A 24,021-nucleotide genomic window follows, 5' to 3' on the forward strand; every position below is an offset into this window, starting at 1 on the left:
TGATGGAGTGGTGGGGAGGTCCTGGGGTGGGATGTGGTGAGTGTGAGCAAAGCATGGAGAGAGGGTCTGCTGTGTACTGATGTTAGGACTGTGCAAGGGCTGGGGGACCCGTTAGAGAGAGCTGGGATGAGTCCTGCTATCCCTGCTCCTAGCTGTCGCACTGGGGCTTTGGTCCCACATGGTCATCTTCTGGAAGGGTGGAAAGGAGGGTTTGTGTTGTTAGTGTGGCTGAAAAGCTGCTTTCATTCTGTGGGTTTTGTTCACCTTTCCTGGTCGGGTTTTTTTGCTGGTTTGCTTTTTTTAAAAGAGCTGGAGGGACTTGTTTAAAAAATATTAAACAAATATTTTTCCTGGCCAGAACACAGTGAACAAACAAATCCCAAATCTTTCAAGAGAAGGCTGAGAAGGTGAAACCTCCAAAGCTCTTATGCACTCAGATGTCGTAGCTTTAATGAAACTTAACATCCAGGGTTTATTTGACACTGGGTGACTCTGCCTACGCTTATTTTTCCTGGGATACCTTCAAGGTATGGGTCATTAACCAAACACTGCTTGAAGAAGCTGGCTGGGATGGCAGCACGGTCATCCGTGTCTCATTATGAATGAGTAACGGGGACACGTACACTGGGTGATTAACAGCAATTCCCACACTAACAACAGAAGCCATTGAGCTGGAAGGAACTGTGTTTCAAAGCGTGGTGTCCCAGCTTGCTAACCTGGGGAGCGTTGGCTCCTTCTGGTGCTGGAGCCTGCTCAGAGCAGTTCATCAAGAATTGAAGGAGTTTTTATCTTTTTTGATACCCTTTCATGATTTTTGTGGTCATTCCTAGAAGGTGTAAGTTGCTTTACTCAATCTCTCAGCATCTCAGGTTTGGACATATCCATCCTGATATTGTATGGATGTGTCCAACCATGCAAAAGGTTTCTTTCCTCCCAGCTGAGCTCTGGAGATCAGTGGAGGGTCTGGACAATTCTGCAATTAGTAAATGCTACCCTTGAGCTGGATGGAGCAGCTGAAGGAGGTCCTGGTCTCCTTTTGATGGGACTGAAGAAGTTATGGTGCTGCCAGACACAGTGTCCTTAGAGGAAATTCAGTGCCTCTGTTTGCAGAAGTCCAAAACTGCCAGGAGTAAAACAACATCTCAAGTTATTTAATTGTCACCAAACCTGACCTGTTTCATGCTGGCACCGTGAGAGCTCACAAGTAAAGATGATGTGGCTCCCAGCATTGTGGTCAATCAGCTCAGCAGCTCCAAGACTCTGCTCCGAAGCCCCATTTCTCCCTCCAGCACCTGCTTCTTGCAAAACAAATCAGTTCATTACACTTATTCTAATCATATGGATGTTGCTGATGATGTATGTCTAGGCTGAGACCCAGCAGGGAACAATTTCAGCCCAAAGAAATTTGCCTTGGGAAGTACATCAGCTGTTCAGATGCAAAGAAGAGTGATGCTCTCGAGCTCCTGGGATCCAGCTGAGCCTCTTGCAGCTCTATCATGCTTTGAGATGTTTTCAGACTTTGCCAGCTCTCCTAGACAAAGGGGAAAAAAAATATCTTTCCTTCCATCTCCCTTCTACTTCCAAGGATTTCTTTGGTTTGATTTCTGGCAGGGAACCCCTGACAGGGAGGTTAAAAATGCACCAGTCAAACCTCTTGCAATCAAAAGCCAGTGGGTAGGCTGTCCCAGCAGAGAAAGATCTCCTGACCTTGCTAGTGATGAGGATCTGTTTCCTAGCCAGCATCCCCTGGGAAAGCCCAGACACAGGCTCTGTCATACCAGGAGTGCTCTGGGAAGCCACCTGCAGCACTGAAGGAGGAATGTCTGTAACACAGCTTGCCATAACTCACGTGGCTTGCACTTAAATGCCAGTCTTGTGAAATGTTTGGTTTGGGGCATGACTGGGAGCTGTGGTCCTTCTCCATCTCTTGGAAGAGGATGTCCCATAGGCTCATTGATGCCTCCCAGGCTTCATCTCTGCTCCAGGCATGCTGCTGCCGCCTCCAGCCCCTCGACAACAGCTAGATGTGACCCTTTGGAGGGCTGAAGCATGGTCACCTCTGGCATCTTCCCAGAGAGAATAGGAGCTCAGGTCTCTCTCCTGGGCGCTGGGTCACGGTGGGTGCCCCACTGCCCTTCCTCACCTGTCCCAGTGCTGGAAGAAAGGAAGCACATTACAAAATCCTTTCCATCACCAGGCAGCTCCCTTAGCCTGTGCTGAGTTTTATTAAGAAAAGACATTAGCAGAGCAGTATGTCAGCAGGCTGCAGTGCTCCAGGACTTGGTTTCTCTGAGGAATTGCCCACAAGCAGCATGACACTGGGCTCTTGGTGCATCTCAGACAGCTCCTCCTGCAACCCTATCTCTGACAGACCCTATACATCCCTCTTGGATTGGCAGAAGTGTCTCCCAAAACTTGGTGCTTTTTGCTGTTTATTCAGCAAAATATCCACGGCTCTCAAGTTAAATGAGTCAAGGCAGCTACTTAACTGTTCCCCAATGTTAGCTCATGAAAATGCAGGTGAGGAGCACACGAGGAGCAGCACAGAGGAGATGTTTTTCTGAGCAGCTGTTTGTACAAGAAGCCATAAACAGGTCTAAGGCTTTTGGCTGTGCCTTAGATTTCCAGGAATGGCGATACGGCCAGGAAGAGCGGATTTGGGAGGGTCTGTTCCCACGGAGGATGTTGGGGCACCGGCCCAATTGCTGGGGTAAGGACCATTTTCCTGCTGCAGCCAGATGGTGCTATGGTATTTGCAGTTTCCACTTCTCGGGGAAAGGAAAGGGGGTGGGGGGGGAGGTCCCTGGCGGGCAACAGAGATACGCATGCACAAGGAGGGCTTATGGGAACTGGGCAGCTCAAAAACCCTACCCCCAAACCCTAATGACCTTAACCCTAACCCTATGTGCCAAATTAAATACCGTGTGCTATCATGGCTAAGAAATAATGGAGCTTTTTGACAGCTTGGGTGAGGAAAAAAGAAGCCCTGCCTTTCTGTGCTGTACTTTTGCATCCCAGGATGCAAACAGATCCCCATCTCAAACTGGAGCAGAGTCCTTAGTAGCAGTGCCCAGGCTGGAAATCATGGATCCACCCACATAGTTGCAGCAGGCATCTCCATAACAGGGAGGATTGAAAGCATCTTGTTCCTGTTACCCTCTCCCTCAGCTGGAGAGCTCCTTTGCATTCTGCTTTTTCTCACAGAGGCTGGTTTTTGCCCCTGAAGTGCAGGTGAAATCGTTATTCTGCATCAGCCTTTCAACCCACCATCACCCATGATGGTGTCCCAGGGGGCCTGGCAGGCACCGGTGGGCGGTGGCAGAGACTCTCAGGACCCAGTCCTTCTGCAGGTGCTGGAAACAGAGCCAGGACCGCCGAGTCTCTTTGCACAACCAGCCAGAGTGATCTCCCCACAGGAAAATGAATCAAGCCCGTCGCCAACTAGGACAACCCAATTATGTGTTGTTTGCTTGAGGTCAGGGGCTAAGGAAGGGAAGATTTAAAACCCCTTCTTTCCAGGACATGAAGCCTCCTGATTTGGCCGCTCTGGCGACTGCTACAGCCCACGAGAGTGTGAAATGTCAGCACAGTTGCTCTGTGAGGCCTGTTTGAACCGGTGACGTGGGAGCGTCGCATGGGCGGGCGCCTGAGTCAGCACCCAGCACTGGGAACGTGCCCAGGGTTTATGTAAACCCTGAACTGTGTATGGCCGCCGAGCTGAGCTATAAATCTCCCACAAAGTAGCTCTCACAAAGATGCTGGGCTTTGCAGGAGGAGCTGGAACTAGAGGGATAATAAACTTTCCTGCCATTCGTCACTACGTGGACCTGGATGGAGCAACCTCCTGGGGGGATGCCCAAGGTGATGCTGCCCTTGGAGAGTCTCCAGGGCTGTGCTCAGGACTGGTCCAAATGCTCCCTCAGGATGCCTTGGGGCAGAAAGCAGCATCCTATTAGGACTCAAGCTACCCCAGCCCCAAAAGGCTGGGATTGCTAAGGGAACGCTTGCACATGCAAGCCATCAAAGCCAACAAATATTTTCATCACCAACAATGCTGTGCTTACCTCAACAACAAAACAAAACCAACAAAACAAAAGAACCCCAAATTATTGCAACATGATTGGAAAAGCTCAGGAAGTCAACCCATCAGTTAACCCCACTCAGCGTGTCCAAAATATGGAGGACCAGGTGAGTGAAACAGCTTGTGAGCTCTCTTGGTGCATGCAGCCCCTCTGAATGCTTCAAAGTTTAAAAAGGACTTTTTTTTTTCTATGGGGGGAAAAAAAAAACCAAACCACAAGAACTGCTGGTAACTTGTTTGTAGGGTCCCATCTGTTGCCTCACATCCTCTTTTAAAGACTCTTTAAAAATTGTAATAAAACAGCAAAACATCTTGCGAGTGCCCTGAGAGCATTAGGAAACTGTTTTCAAAAGGAAGTGTCTCCTGGGAGGCAATGTCCTCAAAAATCAATTGCTTTTGAAAGTGGGAGTTTGTCATATGTGGAAGACTGTCAAATAGCAGTTGTAAAACCACCACCACAGTCCTGAAAGTGTGTTAAAAGGAGATACACAGCATAATGTCACTTACGTAGACCAGACCTATGGTCCCAGTCTCCTGGGCTGCACCATCTTACCAATGCTCACCCTGACTGCGCCCTGTGGACAAGAAGCTCTTGTGCTTTGTCTAGTAAAATTGCCCAACAGAGCTGCCAGCTAGGTGACCCGTGCCCAAAATCTAAGCAACAGTCTCAGGCATGAGCTGCTCTGTGGTGTTGGAAGGAGAGGCACCACCATCCCCAGTGGGGGTAGAGAGAGCAAGTGGGTCCAGACTTGTATTCACAAGTGCAGGAAAAATGCAGCCTAGGGGATGTCATAAAATTAACAAACCAAGCAGTTCCTCCTCAAAAAAAAAAGCTCTGCTGGCTTCTTCCTGTCCAGCTGGGCTTTACTCTGTGGGCTTGACCCCTTTCCTCAGGGCTGGAGTCCAAGTGACCTACATCTAATTTCTCACCGCCTTCTGATAAGTGTTTTTGTAACACTTTTTTTCCTTCCCAGCTCTGGGGACCTGCCAGAGCTCAGCCAGGGCTGAAATCCTTCTGCTCTTTGACATCTAATTTTGTTCTCCATGGGATATTTCCTGGAGGGCTCATTGGAGTCTTGGGAGAGGCCACCCGGCCCCGTGGTGGGAGGAATTGGTGCCGACTGGGATCGCAGTGATGCTTTTGTGGTCTTTCAGATGGTTGGCAAGTGCCAGGACTGCCTCAGGCCCATGCCAGGGTAACACTGTGCACCTCTACGTCTGATCGCCGCCTGGCAGTGATGCAGAGGATCTGGAGTGCCTGACGTGCAAGAAGGGAAGAACATGGGCAGGAGTGTGGGAGGGTAGTGCAACTCTTGCCCAGCCAAGTCCTCTCCTCCTCTGGCAGTGGGTGACCCCTGGGATTTAATGCAGGATCATGGGCCAGTGCCCGTGCATGGACCTGGGGTGCTTGAGGCTGGTCCTGCGGCCCCAGCTCTGCCTTGATCCAGAAGGATCAAGAGCTTTTAGCCCAACAGTCACCCAAGAGCTGCTAACAGCATGAAATCACCACAGGTTTAGGCTTATTTAACCCAATCTGGGTTGCTTTGTGCTTTTTCCCTCTCCTACTAGCTCTTGTGGTATGTTTGGAGGCATTGTGGCAGAGATGGAGCCCTCTGAGCCTCTCATGCTGCCTGAAGCTCTGGAGATATGAAGAACTTTGCTCCACCATTGGCACAGTAGGAAGCCCATCCCTTACAGCCTGTTCATTGCCCATCAGTTGTTTTGTGGGTCGGGGAAACTGTCCTGTGTGCTCTGGACCCAGGAGCTGTTCATTTGGAAATGCCTCTGGTCCATGCACATGGAGATGAGCCATCTTTTGGTTCCTCTGCTCATTAGACATCTCCACAGTCATTCCTTTTGCGTACAAGAGTCTGAGCCTGTGCCAACAGCCCTGCACTTTGACATGGAAGCGGCCAAACTCCATTTTTGGTGTCTTTGGTTCTCTTTGATGTGTTGCCTTGCTGCCCCAAGCTTATGCACCCCAACCCATGCTATTCCCTGAGGTGGACCCCTCTTTCATAACAGCCATGAGAAACATCCTCCTTGCGGTGTTTCCAAAAGGAAAAATGTGTCCTTGGTGGCTGTAAATAGCGCAGGGAAATGAATTCTCATGATCTTGCTAGGACCAGTGTTTCTGTTGCTGGAGCCTCATAAGCTCCCTGGGCAAATGTCAGTGGAGAGCCCTTCTCACCACTCTGTGGCTGAGCCCTTCCCATGCGGTGACTTCACACAGGCTTTTAGGAGCCTCTGGGGATCCAGGACCCTGACTGTCCCAGGTACTGTGAGAAACAGCCCTTTCCTATGGGAAGTCCAGCCCTGCAAAGGGATGTTGAACATACATGTGCCAAGCAAAGCTTGGAGACCCTCATTGAACTTAAGTTGCCTGGTAATTAGGTGTTGAACCTGCAGGTATGAGTCTGGGATCCTTTCATATGGATAGTAACCAACATCTCTGATTGTCTGTCCTATGATAGGTTTCTCAAGATGTTCAGCCCTGAGATGTCTGTGTCTGGGTGAGATGATCTCATCCCACTTGGGTATGTTACAATGCTTACAGTGTGACTGCCCCATGTTACCATGGGTTTCTTACACCCCAGACTGTGTCCTATCCACATACTGGGAACGGTGGGGAGGGAAAATAAAACAAACCTGTCTCACCCTTTCTGGGCCCATTTCTAGCCTTGTGCAGAAGCTCTACACCTGCAGCCCAGAGAAGGTTTCCCAGGCAAAGGTCGTGGATGCTGCTCCGCTCTTGTGATTAACTCCAGTCTCATCCCCTTTCTGAAGGTACAGGCTGAGCCGGGGAAGGCTGAAGACAGCATCTTTTTACTGCCGTGGTGACTATGGTGAAACAGCATCTTCCAGCCACCCATGTGGCCACCGGCAGAACAGACTGTCCCAAATTCATACCCTGGGGCTCGTGCTGTGCAGCAATACAGCAGCAAGTCACAAGGCTCAGAGGTACAGCTGGCCTGGCCAAGGAAAGCACATCGATTAAGGGAGCCATCGCTCTCTCCATGGAAGGGCATTCCCATCTGAAGGTAACAGCAATGTGTCCCCAGAGCACCCCAGACACAGGCTGGTCCCCAGACAAGTCCCATGCAGTGTGTTCCTCATGTCTGAGGTTGCCCTGTGCATCACTCGCAGGCTGGCACAGAGAGAAAGCTGGCCAGGGAAAGAAAAGGGGGTATTTCCCATACAGAAATGTGCCCATATGTAGGGAGCTCTGCTCCCAGCTCCCATGCCACTACGAATCACCTGCTTCCCAGCCCCCTGGGGGAAGCGACGCCAGAGGCAAACCTGGCATATGGAAATTTCAAGCCCTTAATTCAAATATTATTTCAAAGCTAATGACAAACAACATCTATTTTTGCAGTGGTCTCACTTAAAATATTTCCCCTTAATCCTCTTGCAGTGGCGGTAATTGAAAGCGGTTCCTGGGGATACCAGTGCAGCTTGCTTTGATTACGCCCCACGCTGCCTGTTTCCAATGAAAGGGCTCTATCTGTTTGCACTTACTGGCCTTATGAAAACCAGGCTCGGGCCCAAGTCAGCAGGAACCAAAATAAGAAACATTTCCCTTCAGAGGCATCGTTTGAGCTAATTAACTTTAATCAGCCCAGTAACATCTCCTTGAGATTTCTTACCCCACCTCTGAGCTGGTGCGCATCCAAGCAGCCCCATGGGTGAAGGCTGGCAGGTCAGTGTCCTGCCCTTTGTCCCTGCATCCCCAGGTGACAGGCACTGTGGTGGACCCACATAGCCTTAGGGAGATGCTGACCATGGCTGCAAATTCGTAGCTTGATGGAAGGGAAAGGGAAACCCTTTTCTGGAGCAAAAACTTGGGGCTTTGCAGGCAGTGTGAGTGGGATGGAGCTGCCCACCTGCAGTGGGAAAGAGTGTTTTTACAAACTGGCACTGGTGATGTTACAAAGAAGGAACAATGAGCCACTGGCCAGAGCCACTGTCATCTTTCGGGGGTGAGGGCCTGGCCTTCAGGAGAGGGAGTTTTCTGGGTGGGGAGCTGCCACACTGCGTTGCCAGTGCATGAGCCAGAACATTGCCTGTGGGTTGATGTTTGAAAGCCCAGGCAGCAAGAGGGGAGCAGGTAAAAGCAAGTGCCCTGGGCTGGCACACAAGCCAGAGGGCTGCTCCAAGTTCTGCACAGGCTGCTTGTTGCAGCAGGGGTAAAACAGCACCCATAGTTGATTATAAAGAGCATCACTGTGCCTAAATCTTTGTGCTTTCACTCCTCTCTTTCAGTGGAGAAGGTGGGATCGTGGTGATGCTGTCACGCCGGGGCATGCGGGGCTGCCCCCGCTTTACTGGGTGATGGCTTCGGGTGCGCTGCTGGTGGGGTGGGGGGCGAGGTGGCTGCGTTCGGTCCTCCCGCCTCAGCACAAACCCGGGGTCGACAGCTCCGTGCCGGACCAGGGGCAGCTCCGCTAAAAGCCGGAGCTCGGCGGTGCCGGAGCCGCCTCTCCACGGCCCGCAGAGGGAGCCGAGCGCCCGCGGCTGCCGCGATGCCTCCGGCTCCAGCCCGGCCCCCGCCCCCTGAGCAAGGGGCAGGCTGAAAGCCAAACCCACTCGAGTTAGGTACCGCCCGATCTCCCCGCGCGGGCTGCGGGGATGCTGAGGTACCGGTGCGGTTGCGGATGCTGCGGGAGGTGGTACCCGCAGCGCAGAGCTGGGTTCCTGCAGGCGAAGGAAGGAGGGGAGAGGCAGGGGTACCCCTCACGTGTTTTCCACCCACCCGTGTTTGGTGCCCAGGCTGTGTGTGGGGTGGAGCTGCTGGGTTCCCCCATGGCCTGTACCTGGCCTGGGCTCACTCAAGACCCTGGCTGTGGGCACTGGGGGGACTGGACGTGCCCCAGCAGGCTGTATCTGTCCCAGACAGAGCCTGGGGTTGATAACCCTTCCAGCCATAACAATCTCTTGCCTCACCTCAGTCGTTTTGGCCAGGAGCTGGATTAATTTCAAATTTCACCAAAATGTTTCTTACCTGCACCACAGTTAAGCCTGAGGAAGGAACTGACCTCATTAGCCTGAGTGCTGAAGCCCCGAGGCCTTTCAAGAGCTTTAATTGACCCAAGAAGTTTCACCTGAGACACCCCACCCCCCCAATCCACTATCGGGGGCCTCATTAAAGCTCAGGCTCAGACACTTCCCTCCTTCTCCAGCATTTTTTTTAGACCTACAGTGACTTATGAGAATGGAAGATCTAGTTTTGATACCCTTCCTACTGGGCTTGGGGTTTTTCTTTGGTTAGGATGCATCCCTAACCAGTGGCAGTAAACTGTGATTTTTGACTAAATTCAGGCAAAGTGGCACCTAGAAGGCTCCTGCTAGGGTGGGTGTATGCTCCAGCGCTCTCCTGGCCAAGCCTGAATGCCTGCAGACCCAGCAAAGAGCTGTGCTAACCTGAAAAGCAACCGGCAGACCTTGCTGTCCCATTGCATGTCCCTGAGCTGACCCAGGCAGAGGCAGTGTGAGAAGAGCAACCCATGAAGGGCAACCTCTGTGCCACCTGTAGAAGCCTCCAGGCTGTTTCGGGGTCTTAAAAATTCAACGGGTAAGTTAATTGGTAACTTAATGCAAACGAACTCAGCCTTACAGGCAACATCTTCCACCAGCTCCTTAAAGCCCTGGAGGGGATGGGCTCTTAGTCCCACGAGCACAGATGTTGGTGTTACAGAGTTGCCCTGCGTGGTGCTGACTGCAGGCTCCCTGGGACAGCCAAGTGCTCAGGGCCAGCAGCGTGAGCGATGGCTTGTAACGTTACCAGAGGCTTCAGAAGGGGATTCTTGATTTATTTTTTAACTTTTTAGGGTGGTTTGGGGTTTTTTTTTGCAAGCTGCCAGAGATTATAAAGGATTCCCTGGGAAGGAGCTTTGGGAGTGGGAGATGCTGCAGCAGCCCAGTGAGTCCCAGCACAAACTGGGTCCTAGGCACAGTGTTACAGGTGCCCAGCAGGCAGCGTTTGGGCTGGCAGCAGCCTGCTTTGAGACTGGGGGCTTTTCTGCCCTGGGTACCCAAATATCTTAAGGCTGCTTCAGTTAGGGTGCCTAGCTCTGTCTCCCAGGCTGGTGATCCAGGGAAATCCAAGGACAGGAGATGTTGGCTGTGAAAAGAAAGGTGTGGTACAGGAAAAAAATGGGGGAAATATTCTTTGTCATCTTGTTTGCTGGGGCATTTAAAAATAGTTCCAGGAGAAGAAATGAGCGATTGCTCACTTTGCTGCCTGCTCCCTGCGTACTTGGAGAGATTTATTGACTGGCAGCAGCAGATCAGATTCAGATCCCCCTGTTCCAGACTGCCTGTGCAACTGAGAGCTAATTATGGTTAACGGTTGTACTGAAGTGGGTAATTTTTTTCCTAGCCTGACAGCAAGAATAATGTGATTTAGCAACATCCCTACAGCAAAAAGGGCTAGAAACTGTTGTGAGGTTATTTCTGCAAGGTTTGCACAACAGCCAGAGAAATGGCAAGAAGACAATGGGAAAGGGCATTGGCATGGGAGGCCATCAGCCCCACCAATCCAGGGCTTAGGATGGATTTAGCCAAGAGAGCTGCTCATCTGTCTGGGTACAGCGAAACTTTTGGGGCAGGAAGCCACGGGGGAACAGCCTCAGCGATGTTTTGTCATATGGAGATGTTTTTCTCCAGCTTCCTAGGCTGCAAGGGGCTTAGGAGTGTGTGGAGGAGACAGGAGTCTGCTTTTGGGGAGGTGCATATGGAGAGTGATGGCCACCAGCCCTCTCCACCTGAAAGCTGCCAGCTCCTGCTCAGTAGACATGTGGTGGAGAAGAAGAGGACAGAAGTACATAACTGCATGAAAGCTCAGGTCCCAAAGAACAAGGGGGTTGTGTTTCATCTGTTGCTGGTCAAAGTCTTTCACTTCATACTGTGAGGAACTGGGCCTTTTCACTTCAAAACCATCCTGGTCATCAGGGCTGTCTGGGGGTGCAGGTGGGCTGCAGGTGCAAAGATGAACAGAATAAATAATGCAGACATGAAGACACCTTGGCAGTAGGGATATTGCTTTTGGATCTGTGATATGGGCAAGTTATAAAGCACATAAATACATACAGTGGCTCACAGATGTAAATAAAATGTGAGGCAGCTCCTTCAGGCTGCCTGCCCCAGGGCAGCATTGATTTAGCATCCTGAAAGGGCAGAGGTAGCTGGAATTGGAGTGGGGATATGAAAACCCGGGATGCCAGGGGGGTTGTTATGTGACATCTGGATTTTGAATGGAAAAGGCAGCAGGATTTCACCTATTGAATCAGTTTGTCCCAGTTTCATCGGACAAGTTGGATCGTGGGTGTGATGCCAATGCCCATTTCAGCATCTGGGCCCGGGCTGCTGTATAAGCATGTTATGTAATTCCGGTGTGATTGGGGACTATGAATATTCCCCTAGTGACAGTAGGATGCCACTTAGTAAAGCTTTATCCAGCCCAGGTTTAGAGCAGCCTGTGCACAAGAGTCGCAGGAGGGAGCTAGCGAGGACCTTCGGGCTTTTCCTTACGGTCTGCGAGGGTCCTTTTTTTCCTTCATAAGAGGCAGAAATCTCTGCTGTAAGGAAAGCTGACATTCCTCTCTAATTGAGGAGCTTTGCCTGAGGCAGCAGGGCTGTCTCTTGCCAGAGCTATTTTCCATGGCTTGAGCTCTCTCTTCCCTCCTAGTACAAAAATCTCCTGCAAACAAAGCTCTAATTACCTGCCTGGCAGAGATTAAGGTTTGTGGGCTGGTTTTGAAGGTAACCTGCTTCCCCTGGCTCCTGCTCCAAGCAGCTCTTGAGGCTGCACAGCATTTCCATCAGCTGGGTCAGGAGCTCTGGGTGTGGGGAAAACCCCTTTACCCTTCTCAGTGGTGGATCTGCACCTTGATGCTTGATCTATCCCCAGACTTGGAGGGGGGAACTTGGACATGATCCCACTAGCATCCCTCTGTTCCCTTCTAGGAGGGTTTGTGTGACTTCTTCCTTGGTGGGCCTCACAAATGACCAAGCCCATGACAAATTTGTGCAGAGGGAGGAGAAATCCAGAAATAATCCCAGCCTATAGGTCGGGTGGGTGCTGTGGAGTTGGGCTGCTGCACCCAGAGACCATCTCCTGAGCACGTACTCGTGCCTGGAGCAGCCTTCCAAAGAGGATATGGTCTGCTCCAGGTGAGGTTCTTTTAGCTGGCAATTAGCATAAAAACCATAACGAGGAAACTTGACTCCCTGCTACTGGGGAGCAGTGGTGGCCTGAGGAAAGGGAACTTGCGCTGTGTCCCAGGAGGGACAAGCATGAGGACCTGGATGGATGTTCTGCTCCACCTCGGAAGCAGCAGCCAGGTTAGTGTTGAAGATGTTCAGCTTGCAAGAGCCCATCTCCTCTGGCTCCTGAGCACCACCTCTTTCTCCCAGCCCTGGGCAGTGGCAGCATCATAGGGAGAGCTTGCAGGCTGTGGGTTTGCACCACCCCGCACCTTGGGATTTGCGATCTCCACTGGAGGAGGTGGGACAAAAGCTGCCCGCTTGGAAATGCAGCCCTGGAGGTGCTGGGCTCATCAAGCCTTCCTTCTTTTGCAGCCTTCATCTCACCAAGCATCCTAAACCTCTGGCAAATTTCCTCCACAGAAGCAAGGAGGGGATCCTTGCCTTTCCAAGAGGCATCTGAATGAAGTGCAGTGGTTGATCCCACATGTGGCAACTTGCAACTCATCCATGCCCCTGGGGCTGGAAGGCAGGAGGTGAGTACCAGCATATGCCTGCAGAGGTTTGCTCTGGTGCCTTCCAGCTCCAGGGTAGTTAAACCAGACACTTTCTGCTGGGTCTCTCTCCTGAGGACAAAAGGGAAAACAAGGTTAATTAGCAGGAATTACGTGATTGTTAAATTCACAAAGCCTGTTCCAGGCAGGTGCAGTCACCTGGAACAGTTTTGTGCTGAGACCTGAGCTGCTGGTGTCCTGTTCACTGAACAAAGGCTGTGTTTGTCCCTTCTCCAGTGGGGCTGAGCAGAAAAACAGCTCAGTCCTTTCCACCCCAGACTGGGACCTCACCAAGACTTGGGGCTCTGAGCAAGGCTTGCACATTTGTGATGGAGGACAGCCCTTCCCCTGGGGATGTCCCTGCCAAAAGACTGCAGCAGGAGGAAGGGGTTTTGTGAGCAAGGAGTAACCCTTGGGATGATTCCCATGTTTGGGAGCAGATCCTATGGGCTGCCTGTGTCCATAGCACCTCTGGCCCCAGGCGAGCCGCAGCAGTGGCTGCATGGCAAGAGCTGTGTCTCCCCAGCTGGAGTAGCACTTTGCCTGGGTTGCGGCGAAGGCATTTGGCACACGTGTACTGGTGGGATGCCATTCCTGCCTGCCAGGTTATGTAAGGCTTGGAGCAGAGCAGAAGCCGAGCAAACACTTGGGTCCCTTCGTGCCAGGTGATTGCCCAAGCAAAGGACAATCCTGTGTGAGGGCCAGGTCCCACTGAGCAGGTTATGTATGCTGCAGTAGGGGCAGCGGTGGCTTCCCGTGAGGTTTTGCCTGATGCTCTCAGCAGTTTCTTAGAGCTCTCAGCTCTAAGAGATCCTGCCTGCATCCAGACAGAAAATAGCACATGAGTAGGGTTAAAAATGAGGGTGGACAGAGGGAGGCTATGCCTAAGGGTGAATCACAGGGTGGGCATGGAGATGGACTGGAGGTCTGCAGGGCACCAAGGTCCAAGGCTGGGCAGTAATGTAGGAGGAAAGAGTTTAAAGAAGTGTCTCTGAGATAGGTGCAGTGAAATGTGTTATCCTGATGTTCCTGCTGTACCTAAAAAAAGACTTAATGAGAGGCACAATGAGGTTTTTTTGCTGAGGACAAGTGATGCCCTCAGAGCTCCCACCTCTGCTGAAAGGTTGCAGAGCAGAACAGCTCCCCAGGGAACAGCAAACCCAATTTTCAGCACTGATGGGAGGGTTAAGGAGAGCGAAGAGATGCTGTTAGATTTGTTCCCATTAGCGTTCCTTGGGGATGGTCCATCTGCCAACCCTGAATCAAATGGGCACAGTCCTGCAGCCCTTTCCTGGAAGGATTTTTAAAACAGGGAAGAGGGGTGTGGAAAAGCAGATGAAAAATGTAACTTTAGCCACATCCAAGAAAAACAAGAGCTGGCCTGAGAAGCTCTCGGATGCAGCTAGCAAAGAGCAAACAGGAGGTGAACACTCTTGTTTATTGCCTTACTTCATGTAGCTCCAGCTGCAGATTTATTTTCCCCCAACCAGCCTGGCTGCTGGCTGCTCCCAAGGGCTCTACCCAGCCTCCCGTCTGGTCTGGGGTGTTTCTCATTTCACACTTCAAAGATAGTTGAACAATGTGTCTGCACATCAAAGAGCCATGTAGACTAGGGGAGGGGGGGGATGTTTGAGGACAAGAGGATCCCTAATCCCACAGGAGTCACAGGGGCCTGGGGGGTGTGGGGTCCTGCTGCTCCCCAGCTTGGCCAGCAGCCCTTCTGGCAACTCCAGTTCAGCTCTGCAGTTGTGCTGGGAGCCATGCTCTGGCCAAGATCAGAGGTGTCCCTCAGGATGTGCCCTCTGTGAGGCCAAAGGCTGCTCCTGGCCAGTGTGGTGGCTGATTGCAGCCATCAAGGCACAGCACTGGGGCTTGCTCCCCTTCTGTATGCCCAGGGACCTTCCTCTACTTGGCTGTTGCAACTGAAATGCTCCTCCTCGGGGAAGCACCTGGCTCTTGCTGCAGGTGTTGTGCTGGATCCAGCAGTGCAGAGCTTGCTCCAGCTGCAGTAGAGCAGCACTGTGCGTGGGCAAGCCGCTGCCTGGCCTTGCAGGGTCTGTGCCAAGCACCCCTCCAGCTGCTCTCTTGGGGAGCCTTTGCACGTGGCCGAGGGGTCAAAACTGGAGGATCTCCCACCCCCTGCTTTGCTGCCACTACCAGCAGGAGGGTTGAGAGTGGCTGCATGGAGACTGGCTGTGATGGCCAGTGACCCCTACCCGCTATCCGCACCGGCCTGGGGTTAATGAATACGTGTCCCCCTTGGTGCAGCCGGAGACTGGGGTCAGGGTCACGGTATGCACCAAGGCAAGCTGTGCCGTCAGCCTCTCATGGCTCCTGTCACTGCAGGATGCCCCAGGAGGATCCCTGTTGTCACGCTGTGACCCCCTCTGAGCATTGCAGGATAATACCTTTAGCCTCAGCCATCCCACCGGTGCCAGGCAGCTCTGACCTGGAAGAAGGCAAGTTCCTGTAGGAAAGACTGCTTTTCCCCAACTGTCCTTGCTCCTTTTGGAGGGTAGGAGCCCTCTTCTCTTCCTTTCCTGTAGCATATGCTAAAAAGTCAAACAGGAGTTTGCAAATGTTGGGCAGAGCTACTTCTTTTTGCCTTCCCACACCTGCAGTTCTCCTTCCCTTTCCTTTTCCTTTTTAGAAAGGGAAGGAAAAATGTCCAAAATATTTTCTTCTTTTTTTTTTTTTCTTTTTAGAAAAATGGCAGTTGGGAAATGATGAGTCAAGAAGCCCATGGCCTTTTCATCTTTCAGATGACAGCTGTGTCACCCCAGGTAAATGATTGACTGTTCCTGCACCTTTGTTCCTCTCCCTCTGCCTTGGGTTGATCTTTCCTGTACCAGCGCCAGGAGCAGGCATACTCTCTCCCACTGTGCATTGCTCCTGAGTGTCACTTCTGTGAGTGAAAACACTTCTCAAAGTCCTCCTTCTTCAGACCATGTTCTGCAGGGAAGATCAACACCTCTATCTATCCAGCTTGGTAGTTTATTTGCGTTAAGTCAAATTAACCACGACTCCAAAGCTGATCCCTTGGAAAATCCAACCAGTTCCAGAGAGTGGGAAAATCAGCCATGTCCTACTTCTTTACTTTGGTTGTTCAATCATTTTTTTCCTGGGCATTCTCTGCTCTGTCTTATTTCAAGTCACTTTTGTGTGAATTAACATCCCAGCTTAGCTTTAGAGGCTCCAGTGCCGGCATGCTGCTGGTTTCAGGCCGGCGCATTCCCAGCTGAACGCTTGTTGCCCAGGACTTGTCCACACACAGGGATTTGATGGACAAGCTCATGCAGTGACACTTAGATGGATTGTGCAGAGATGGATTTGGATCTGCAAACAGACTCCTCTGTGCTTGTCGTGCTCTGTCCTTCCTTGCAGATGTCCTCTGAAACACGCCATCCCCTCTTATTAGAAGGGGGGAAAGCAGTTAGGGGTTAAAGGATGAGGTGAGGTTAGGCAGCCTGGTCCTACCTGCTGCTCTCGATGACATGGGCAATGCTGTGTCATTTTGGAGAGGGTTGTGTGAGACATGCCACTCATCCCCAGGGGCCAGAGGTGGCTGCCACTGCTCAGTGACCCTGGGCTTATTGCTGTAACTTCAGTCCAAAGCTTTATTTCCTAATTTAGGAGCTCTGTGCCCACAGCTGCTCCTCACATTACATTTTCAGGGTTACTAAAGTCCAAACGACGCAAAGCTCATTGAAACAACCCCCCAGTGCTGGCCCTGCCTCCTGCGCAACGCCGCGTAAGAGAGCTTTGCTCTTTTTGAGGAGTTCCTCCCAAAACACAACTCCTCTCAGCACGAGAGCTGCTGGGCACCAGGGGAAGTTCTTCTACCCTGTCCAAACCTCTTAGGCTTGTACCTGGGGGCTGCCGGGGAAGCAGGTGAGCCACGATCAGCAAGAAACCCCTTGGGTTATTCAAGGAGCCACTGTGCTGGGGAGGAGGTGCCTTCCTCCTGCAGGGCATTGCTGGGACCTGCAGACCCACCTGGGCCCAGCTGGTCTCCACCACAACCGCGTTTGCCCACAGGTAGGACGGCATGGTGCGGCGTGTGGCGGTGGTGGGCGCCGGCGTCAGCGGGCTGGCAGCCACCAAGTGCTGCCTGGAAGAGGGGCTGGAGCCCACCTGCTTTGAGCAGAGCCAGGACATTGGGGGACTCTGGCACTACACGGTGAGTGGCTGCGGCTGCCTGGCTTTGCAGGTGGCTGGGGAAAGCTGGGTCCCTGGGGCTGGGTGTCTGCACCCGCTTGCTCTGCTGCATGTGGGAGGGCTCAGCTGCTTACATGCAGGTCCCTGTGTCTACTCCCTTACCCTAGGGACAACCTGGTTGTCCCTTGGCTTGCTGAGTAAAGTCCCCTGAGAACTGCCAACGCCTCCCCTTTGGGGACAGAGGGACCTGCCAGCTTCTCCCCAGCTAAGGGGCTGCAAACTCCTTGGGACTGCACTGTAGACATGGTTCTGCTCCCTTCAAAGCTCATGGAGACAGGGATTGCTCTAAAATGTGAGTCTTCAGGCTGTGCTAACATCACCCTGTGGGGCTGTCAGCAGTCACCACCCCGGGGAGCATTCGCTGCTGCTCAGGGTAGCTCTTAGCATGCCTTTTGCATCACGGCCATGCACCATGGAGCCAAAAAGGAGCTCAAAATAATAATTACAGAGTTGGACCCAGAGCTATCTTGTGCCATGTGCCCACTTGAGGCAGGCTGGGGCCGAGAGGAAGGTTTGGGGTGTGATCACAGCCACGGGAGCAGCTCAGGGTGCTGTTACAGAAAAAGGAATTGAGCCTGTGTGAGTTAAACCCCAGGACAGAGGGGGAAGGTGGAGAGCTTGTTCCAGGTGATCTGAAACATTTGATTTATCTCAAAACATGGAGCACATGTTTTCTGTCTGTTCTGGGGAGGGCTCCAGGAAATTCTTCCAGAAAGTTTGGCAATACTTTTTGATAAGTATAATGCAGAATTTCAGAACAGAGTACCACTATCAAGGGGAAAAGCAAAAGAGAAAAAAACACTTCAACTCCTTATCTGTTTAGGTCTTTTATTGAAAGTCAGTAACCACTTGGCCAACTCAAACGTCAATTTTTCCATCACAGAAACCTTGCTGTGTTTTTCCCAGCTCTGTCCTGACACTAAAGCCATCAGGGAGAGAGAAATGCCTAGCCCATGTTTTGTGCTGATACGTGCCAAGCATCAGAGCAGGCGTAGCAGAGGGTCCTCCCCTGGTGGGACGGGGTAATGCCTGGGGTTGGCCTCTTCAGGCACAACCAGCCCAGGCCAGTCCAGGTTGGTCTTGTGGATTTTGGCAGATCCCACGTGTCACAGGCTTCTTGATGTCAGCAGGGTGCTGGCCAGCACAGATGTTGCTGGGCAGTAGACACGAGTCTCTGTCCCTGTCCCTGGACAGACTTGCCCTTCAGTTGCATAAAGGACAGGCGGCTGAGCTGCTGCACCAAAGCAAACATGCCTGACTGGGCTTCTGCCTTTGCTTGTGCAGTTGCCAAGACTGTGTGCTCACAGGAGTAATGCCCAGGAGCGCCCACAGGAGTTTGGAAGCTTTACAGGCAGACCAGGAGGAAGCTGTACACTGGGAGGTCCCATGTTATATGTTCTGTGTGATATTTTGTGTGTACGAGGGGTACCTATGTCACACTTGACCTCCTGAGGCTTTCTGAACATGCAGTGGAGAGGTTCCAGCATGGTCCTTCCACAGCACTCCCTTCCCCTGAGGTTTCTGCCTTCCCTGGCAGAGGTGCATGTAACCAGCTCCTAAATGCCTCCGGGGATGCAGACCCCTCTCCTGCCTGTTAGGACACTTCTGTTCTCAGAGGGGTTACTTGGTTACTTCACTTGATGGCTTCTGTAGTTTTTCCCTGGCTCCAGCTTGAAGGTGGAGGCTGGGGGCTGATGGTATCTGGAGGAGCTGGTGTAGGGCTCCGGGACAGGCAAGCATCACAGGCATCCCCACTAACGGGACAGGTTCACACTCCTTTCCCTCCAGGACCAGGTGGAGGAAGGCAGAGCCAGCATCTACCGCACTGTCTTCACCAACTCCTGCAAAGAGATGATGTGTTACTCTGACTTCCCCTTCCCCGATGACCACCCCAACTACATGCACAATGCCAGACTCCAGCACTACATCTGCAAGTACGCTGAGCACTTCAACCTGCGCCGGCACGTGCAGTTCAAGGTAAAAAGCCTGGAGTGGAGAGAGACAGCAAGGAGGAAGCAGACCTGGGCAGGAGGGACAACAGCAGGGAGCAAGGGCACCTGGGCAGGAAGGACATCTCAGTGCCTGGGGTTTCCTGCTGCAGGGAAATCCCTGGGAAAGAACATTCTGTTGAGAATCAATCCTGGTTTTACAGAATCACAGGTTTTATTAAAGCAGGTCCCATCAGTTCTCTTTACGCGCTCCCAGAGCTGCCAGCCGAAAAATCACAGGGAGAAACTTCCCCTGGGCTCCCCAGAACCTCCAAACCCCACGGATTCCCTCAACCTCTCGGTGTGCTCCACGGACACCCACTGATGTCTGTCTTTGTTTCCTTTAAGACCCTGGTCACCAAGGTTAGAAAGCGCCCTGACTTCTCTGTGACGGGGCAATGGGAGGTGGTGACCCGGAGAGACGGGAAGGAAGAGACAGCGGTTTTTGATGCTGTTATGGTGTGTTCTGGGCATCACGTCTACCCAAACCTCCCTCTCGACGACTTCCCAGGTAAGCTGCATCTCTTGGGACTCAGCCAGGCAAGTACTTTCCATCGCAACACTCTTCCCTGGAAAAATGCCTTTTTTAGTGTTAAAAGGAGAGCGATGTTTTTTGGGGATGAGCTTCTGAACAGAAGCAATAAAAACCTGTGGGGTTTTGGGGGTGTGGTGTGGTGTGGTGGGTTTTGGGTTTCTTTTAAGAAAAAGCTTGGTATGAAAACTGTATCAAGCCAGGGACAATGCTAATCCTCCCCTCAAAAAAATACATTGACCTATTTCATTTACCAGAAGATTTTGATTAAAAGGATTTTGCAAAGCATTTGTGGGGGGGGGGAAGGCTGTTTTGCCATGATTATTAGTACAAATATCATCTTTGTCACCCATCCTTTGCCTCTCGGTGAACAAGCACATTACTGGGGAAAAACTTTCTCTCTGGCCAGAAATATTTGGTGCTGGGGGTCTGTTTGGAGTACATGGACATGAGGCACCAGCTGGCCAGGAAAACTTCCTTCAGGTCCTTTGCCATCTTCTCTTTTGAAAACAAAAGCCACGTCCCTGTGGCTCACTATCACAAGGGTGAAAAGCCACACCAGTGAAGCTGTCCAGATACCTTGGGGCAATGTCAGGGCTGCAGTAGTACCCTTTTGGGATACAGAAGCACCGTGCAAAGGTTTTCTGTGGTTGCACACTCTTTCTGTTTGAATATCAAATGAAGCTAGAGACAGATCTCATCCAACCACTGGTTCACAGCATCCCAGGAGACACCTACTACTGTGAGAAGGTCACTGGGAAGGGGAGATCCCAAGGTCAGCATAGCCTCCCCTTTTCATTCCTGGAGTGAATTATGACTCTTTCTACTCTTCTCACCAGGAATTCATAAGTTTAAAGGCTGCTACTTCCACAGCCGAGACTACAAGGAGCCAGAGAAGTTCAGAGGGAAGAAGGTGCTGGTCATAGGCTTGGGCAACTCTGGCTCTGACATTGCTGTGGAGCTCAGCACCGTGGCATCACAGGTACAGGGACCTATACCAGAGCTACTGGGGAAGGGAGTTGGTGGGGTCCCCATCTACTCGAGCGTGTGCCACCAGCTCTGTGAGACATCCCTGGGGACCTGCAGCCATTACAGGGCAGCTCACCCACACCTGGCCATCCCCCCAGGTCTACCTGAGCTCCCGAAGTGGGTCCTGGGTGATGAGCCGTGTCTGGGACAATGGCTACCCCTGGGACATGCTGGTCATCACTCGTTTCCGGACCTGGCTGGGGAACATCCTTCCAACAGCACTCAGTGACTGGCTGTATGTGAGAGGCATGAACCGGTCCTTCAAGCACGAGAACTTTGGCCTTATGCCACTGAACAGGTAAGCACGGGGCCATCCATCCTCAAACCCCCCAGGGGATGCTGTTTCTGGATGTGCCTGGCCCATGCCTATCCTGGGTCCGCAGCAGCAGCCACCTCTGTGACAGCCCCACCACCTTTGCCCTTGCAGAACTTCCCGCAAGGAGCCAGTGTTCAATGACGACCTCCCGAGCCGCATCGCCTGCGGTGTGGTAGTGATGAAGCCAAACGTGAAGGAGTTCAGAGAAACGTCTGTCTTGTTCCAAGATGGGACCGTGCAGGATGATGTTGATGTAGTAGTCTTTGCTACTGGTTACAGTTACGCCTACCCTTTCATGGAGGATGATTCCATCATCAAAAGCAGGGATAATCAGGTCACCCTCTACAAAGGCATCCTCCCTCCTCATCTTGAGAAACCAACCATGGCAGTCATTGGGCTGGTCCAGTCCCTTGGGCCCATCATCCCAACAGCTGATCTCCAGTGCCGCTGGGCAGTCAAGGTGCTTCAGGGTAGGTGGATGGACACGTGCTGGAAGAAGGTCTATTTTCTGTTAATGGGAAGTAGCATTTCCCAGGAGCAGTGGGCAGTCCCAAACTGCACATCAGGGAAGGGCCCGAGTGCTGAGGAACACAACGGGGTTTCACCAGAAATACCAATAAATGGGTTCTCTGTGTGATGGGGGTGCTTTCCACTGTGGGAGCAAGTCACTTTTCAGCCCATGGCATATATCAGTGAAGTCCCTGTGGTGGGGTTGAAGAGTATCTTGGGCATCACTGCACAGCTTTAAGGACAGGGGAGCCAGTGTTGTCACATCCTCAATACCTGAGCTGGACCCAAGCCCAGCTCTTAACGCCAGAGGGGGGAAAGAGGGGCACCCAAGAGCTCAGCTGATCCTTGCAAACACCATTTGCTGCAGGATGCATCTCCTGGGCATCACTTCCCTTTGCTCTTTCTGGTTTTCAGGACAATGCATACTCCCTCCAGTCAGTGAGATGATGGATGACATTGATGAGAAGATGGGGAAGAAGCTCAAATGGTAAGTGCAACTCGTGGGACTCCCTGAGCTGGTAGAAGAGCCCCACCATCACCTCAGCCCCAAGTGGGTTGGATAGAGGCACCACAGAGACCTGACTCAGAAGAGTGTGGGTAGAAAACTCAGGATGGAAAGATTTCCTGCCTGAAAACACTTGTTTGCTATCACTGTTACCAGGCTAAGAAAGCATTCCTCATTCCCTCACAATCAGGGTGAGGTTCCAGCAGAAATAGAACATTTCCAACATTATTCTTCAAAGTGTGGCTTTCTTGTTTCATGAAGTCAGTGGAAGCGCCTCGCTTTCCCTGTCTCTCGGTGCACCTGATGTTATACTGGAGTGACCCTTTAAAAATACGACTATAACAGTGAAAGCTGAACCTGGCCCAAGCAATGTTTTCTTTGGTTTTTAGAAACTGTTGCACTGTAGGAAGTTTCAACATCCAATGTACTTTTGTGGGCCAGATTCCTCTGCTCACAACAGCAATGATGCACGTCCCCTGGAGCTGTGCCTCCCCAGACCCCCAGACAACTCCACTCACTGGGTTTGATGGGGGAGAGCAGAGGACACACTTTGCCTTCACTGTGCTTAAAAAGGAAAAAAAAAAAAAAACAACCCAAAACTTAAAAACACATTAAAGGGGCTGGGGATGATGACCTAAAGCAGCCCCTCTTTTCTTCCCCTCTCTCCCCTGAAGGTTTGGGAACAGCACCACGCTGCAGACAGATTACATCACCTACATGGACGAGCTGGCCTCAGCCATCGGCGTGAAGCCCAGGATGCTGAAGCTCCTGCTGACAGACCCACAGCTGGCCCTGAAGGTCATCTTTGGCCCCTGTACCCCCTACCAATTTCGGCTGACGGGCCCAGGGAGGTGGAGTGGGGCCAGAAGGGCCATCCTCACCCAGTGGGACCGCACGCTGCAGGCCACGCGGACGCGCATCACCCCCGCTGCCCCCATCACATTCCCCTACCTGGCTGTGCTGGGGGTGCTCTTCATTCCACTCTTCCTCCTTCTCCTCGCCACCTTCTACTACTAGGACCTCCCTGGGGGATGCGGTGAGGATGGGGAGGGATGCAGCAGTACTGACTGATACGTGCTTGGGCTGTTTTCTCCCACTGGGCAATGTGTTCTGCTGCCTTGCTTCTTACCCCCCCCCCCCCCCCCCCAAAAAAAAATAATCAAGAGCTCCCTAAAGAGTGGCAGTGATGAATCAGGTGCTGTCTTAATGCCTGGTAAATTTGGGAGGTTTCTCAGCTGGGGCTATGAAAGAATTGGAAGTACCAGTCCCAGTAAGTAACGCTGGTTATTTTATCCCTCTAAATGTGTGATACATCACTACATGTTTTTAAATCTCCCTCTCTACTGTTGGTTTTCCTGGTGGAAAACTGGGGTCACTGTGTGTGGTTTTTGAGAGGAGCTTTGGTGTTGCCCTTGTGCCCTCGCTAAAATGAGCTTGTGTGAATTGGCCCTTTTGAAAACTAATTTTCATAACAAGAAAAGAAAAACACCCCAGTCTTTCTCCAGTGGTAAAAGGTGCCCAAATGGAAAAAGTGCAGATTAAAAAAGCAAGAGGAACACTCTGGCATGTAAATAAATGACCCACCCCCTCTCAGAACAACATCTGGACTTTGCTGGATGGTGTGAAGTCCAAAACCTGAGATGAACCATGTCTGGCAGCCAAAATGCCCAGCAAGGGCTGTGTAACCCAGCCAGGGCGAGAGCATCCTCAGAGCAATCCCTCTCTGAGCTCCTTGGTTTTCTCCTGGGCCCTGCTGCAACAGCTTGGATGGACACCCGCTGCCTTGGCTCACCCCTCTCTGCAGCCTGAGGTTTGTCTGGTGGTTATGGGGATGTTGCCACCTGCCCACCCACAGCAGGGGAGGCAAAGCCTCCAAGATTCCCCCTCACCTGAGCAAGTGGGGAGGAACTGGACTGACCCTGATTTGGCTAAATCCTGTGGCTTTTTCCTTTGCATCCATCTGTTGGGGGTGGAACCAGCCCATGGCATCATTTTGGTGTTCCTATGACTGTGATCTGACTTGGGAGATCTCAGAGCCCTCCCCTGTCTGAAATGCAAATAAAAATATCATGGCCTCATCTGA

At 51.9% G+C, this 24,021-nt stretch overlaps 1 protein-coding gene across 1 annotated transcript; it reads left to right on the forward strand.

Annotated features, from left to right (window-relative positions):
• Nucleotides 1-16,888: 16,888 nt before the first annotated feature.
• Nucleotides 16,889-24,021, forward strand: LOC311193189 (flavin-containing monooxygenase 3-like; the record flags this gene model as incomplete). The annotated part of the gene is made up of 8 exons (XM_084265922.1): nucleotides 16,889-17,020; nucleotides 18,847-19,035; nucleotides 19,395-19,557; nucleotides 20,418-20,560; nucleotides 20,706-20,905; nucleotides 21,035-21,393; nucleotides 21,848-21,920; nucleotides 22,613-24,021. 8 exons carry the CDS (start codon nucleotides 16,889-16,891, stop codon nucleotides 22,953-22,955), a joined length of 1,602 nt encoding a protein of 533 aa, XP_084122048.1. The 3' UTR covers nucleotides 22,956-24,021.

This window comes from Gallinula chloropus (genome assembly GCF_964237585.1).
Source record: "Gallinula chloropus genome assembly, chromosome: 6".
In the NCBI taxonomy this organism is placed as follows: Eukaryota; Metazoa; Chordata; class Aves; order Gruiformes; family Rallidae; genus Gallinula; species Gallinula chloropus.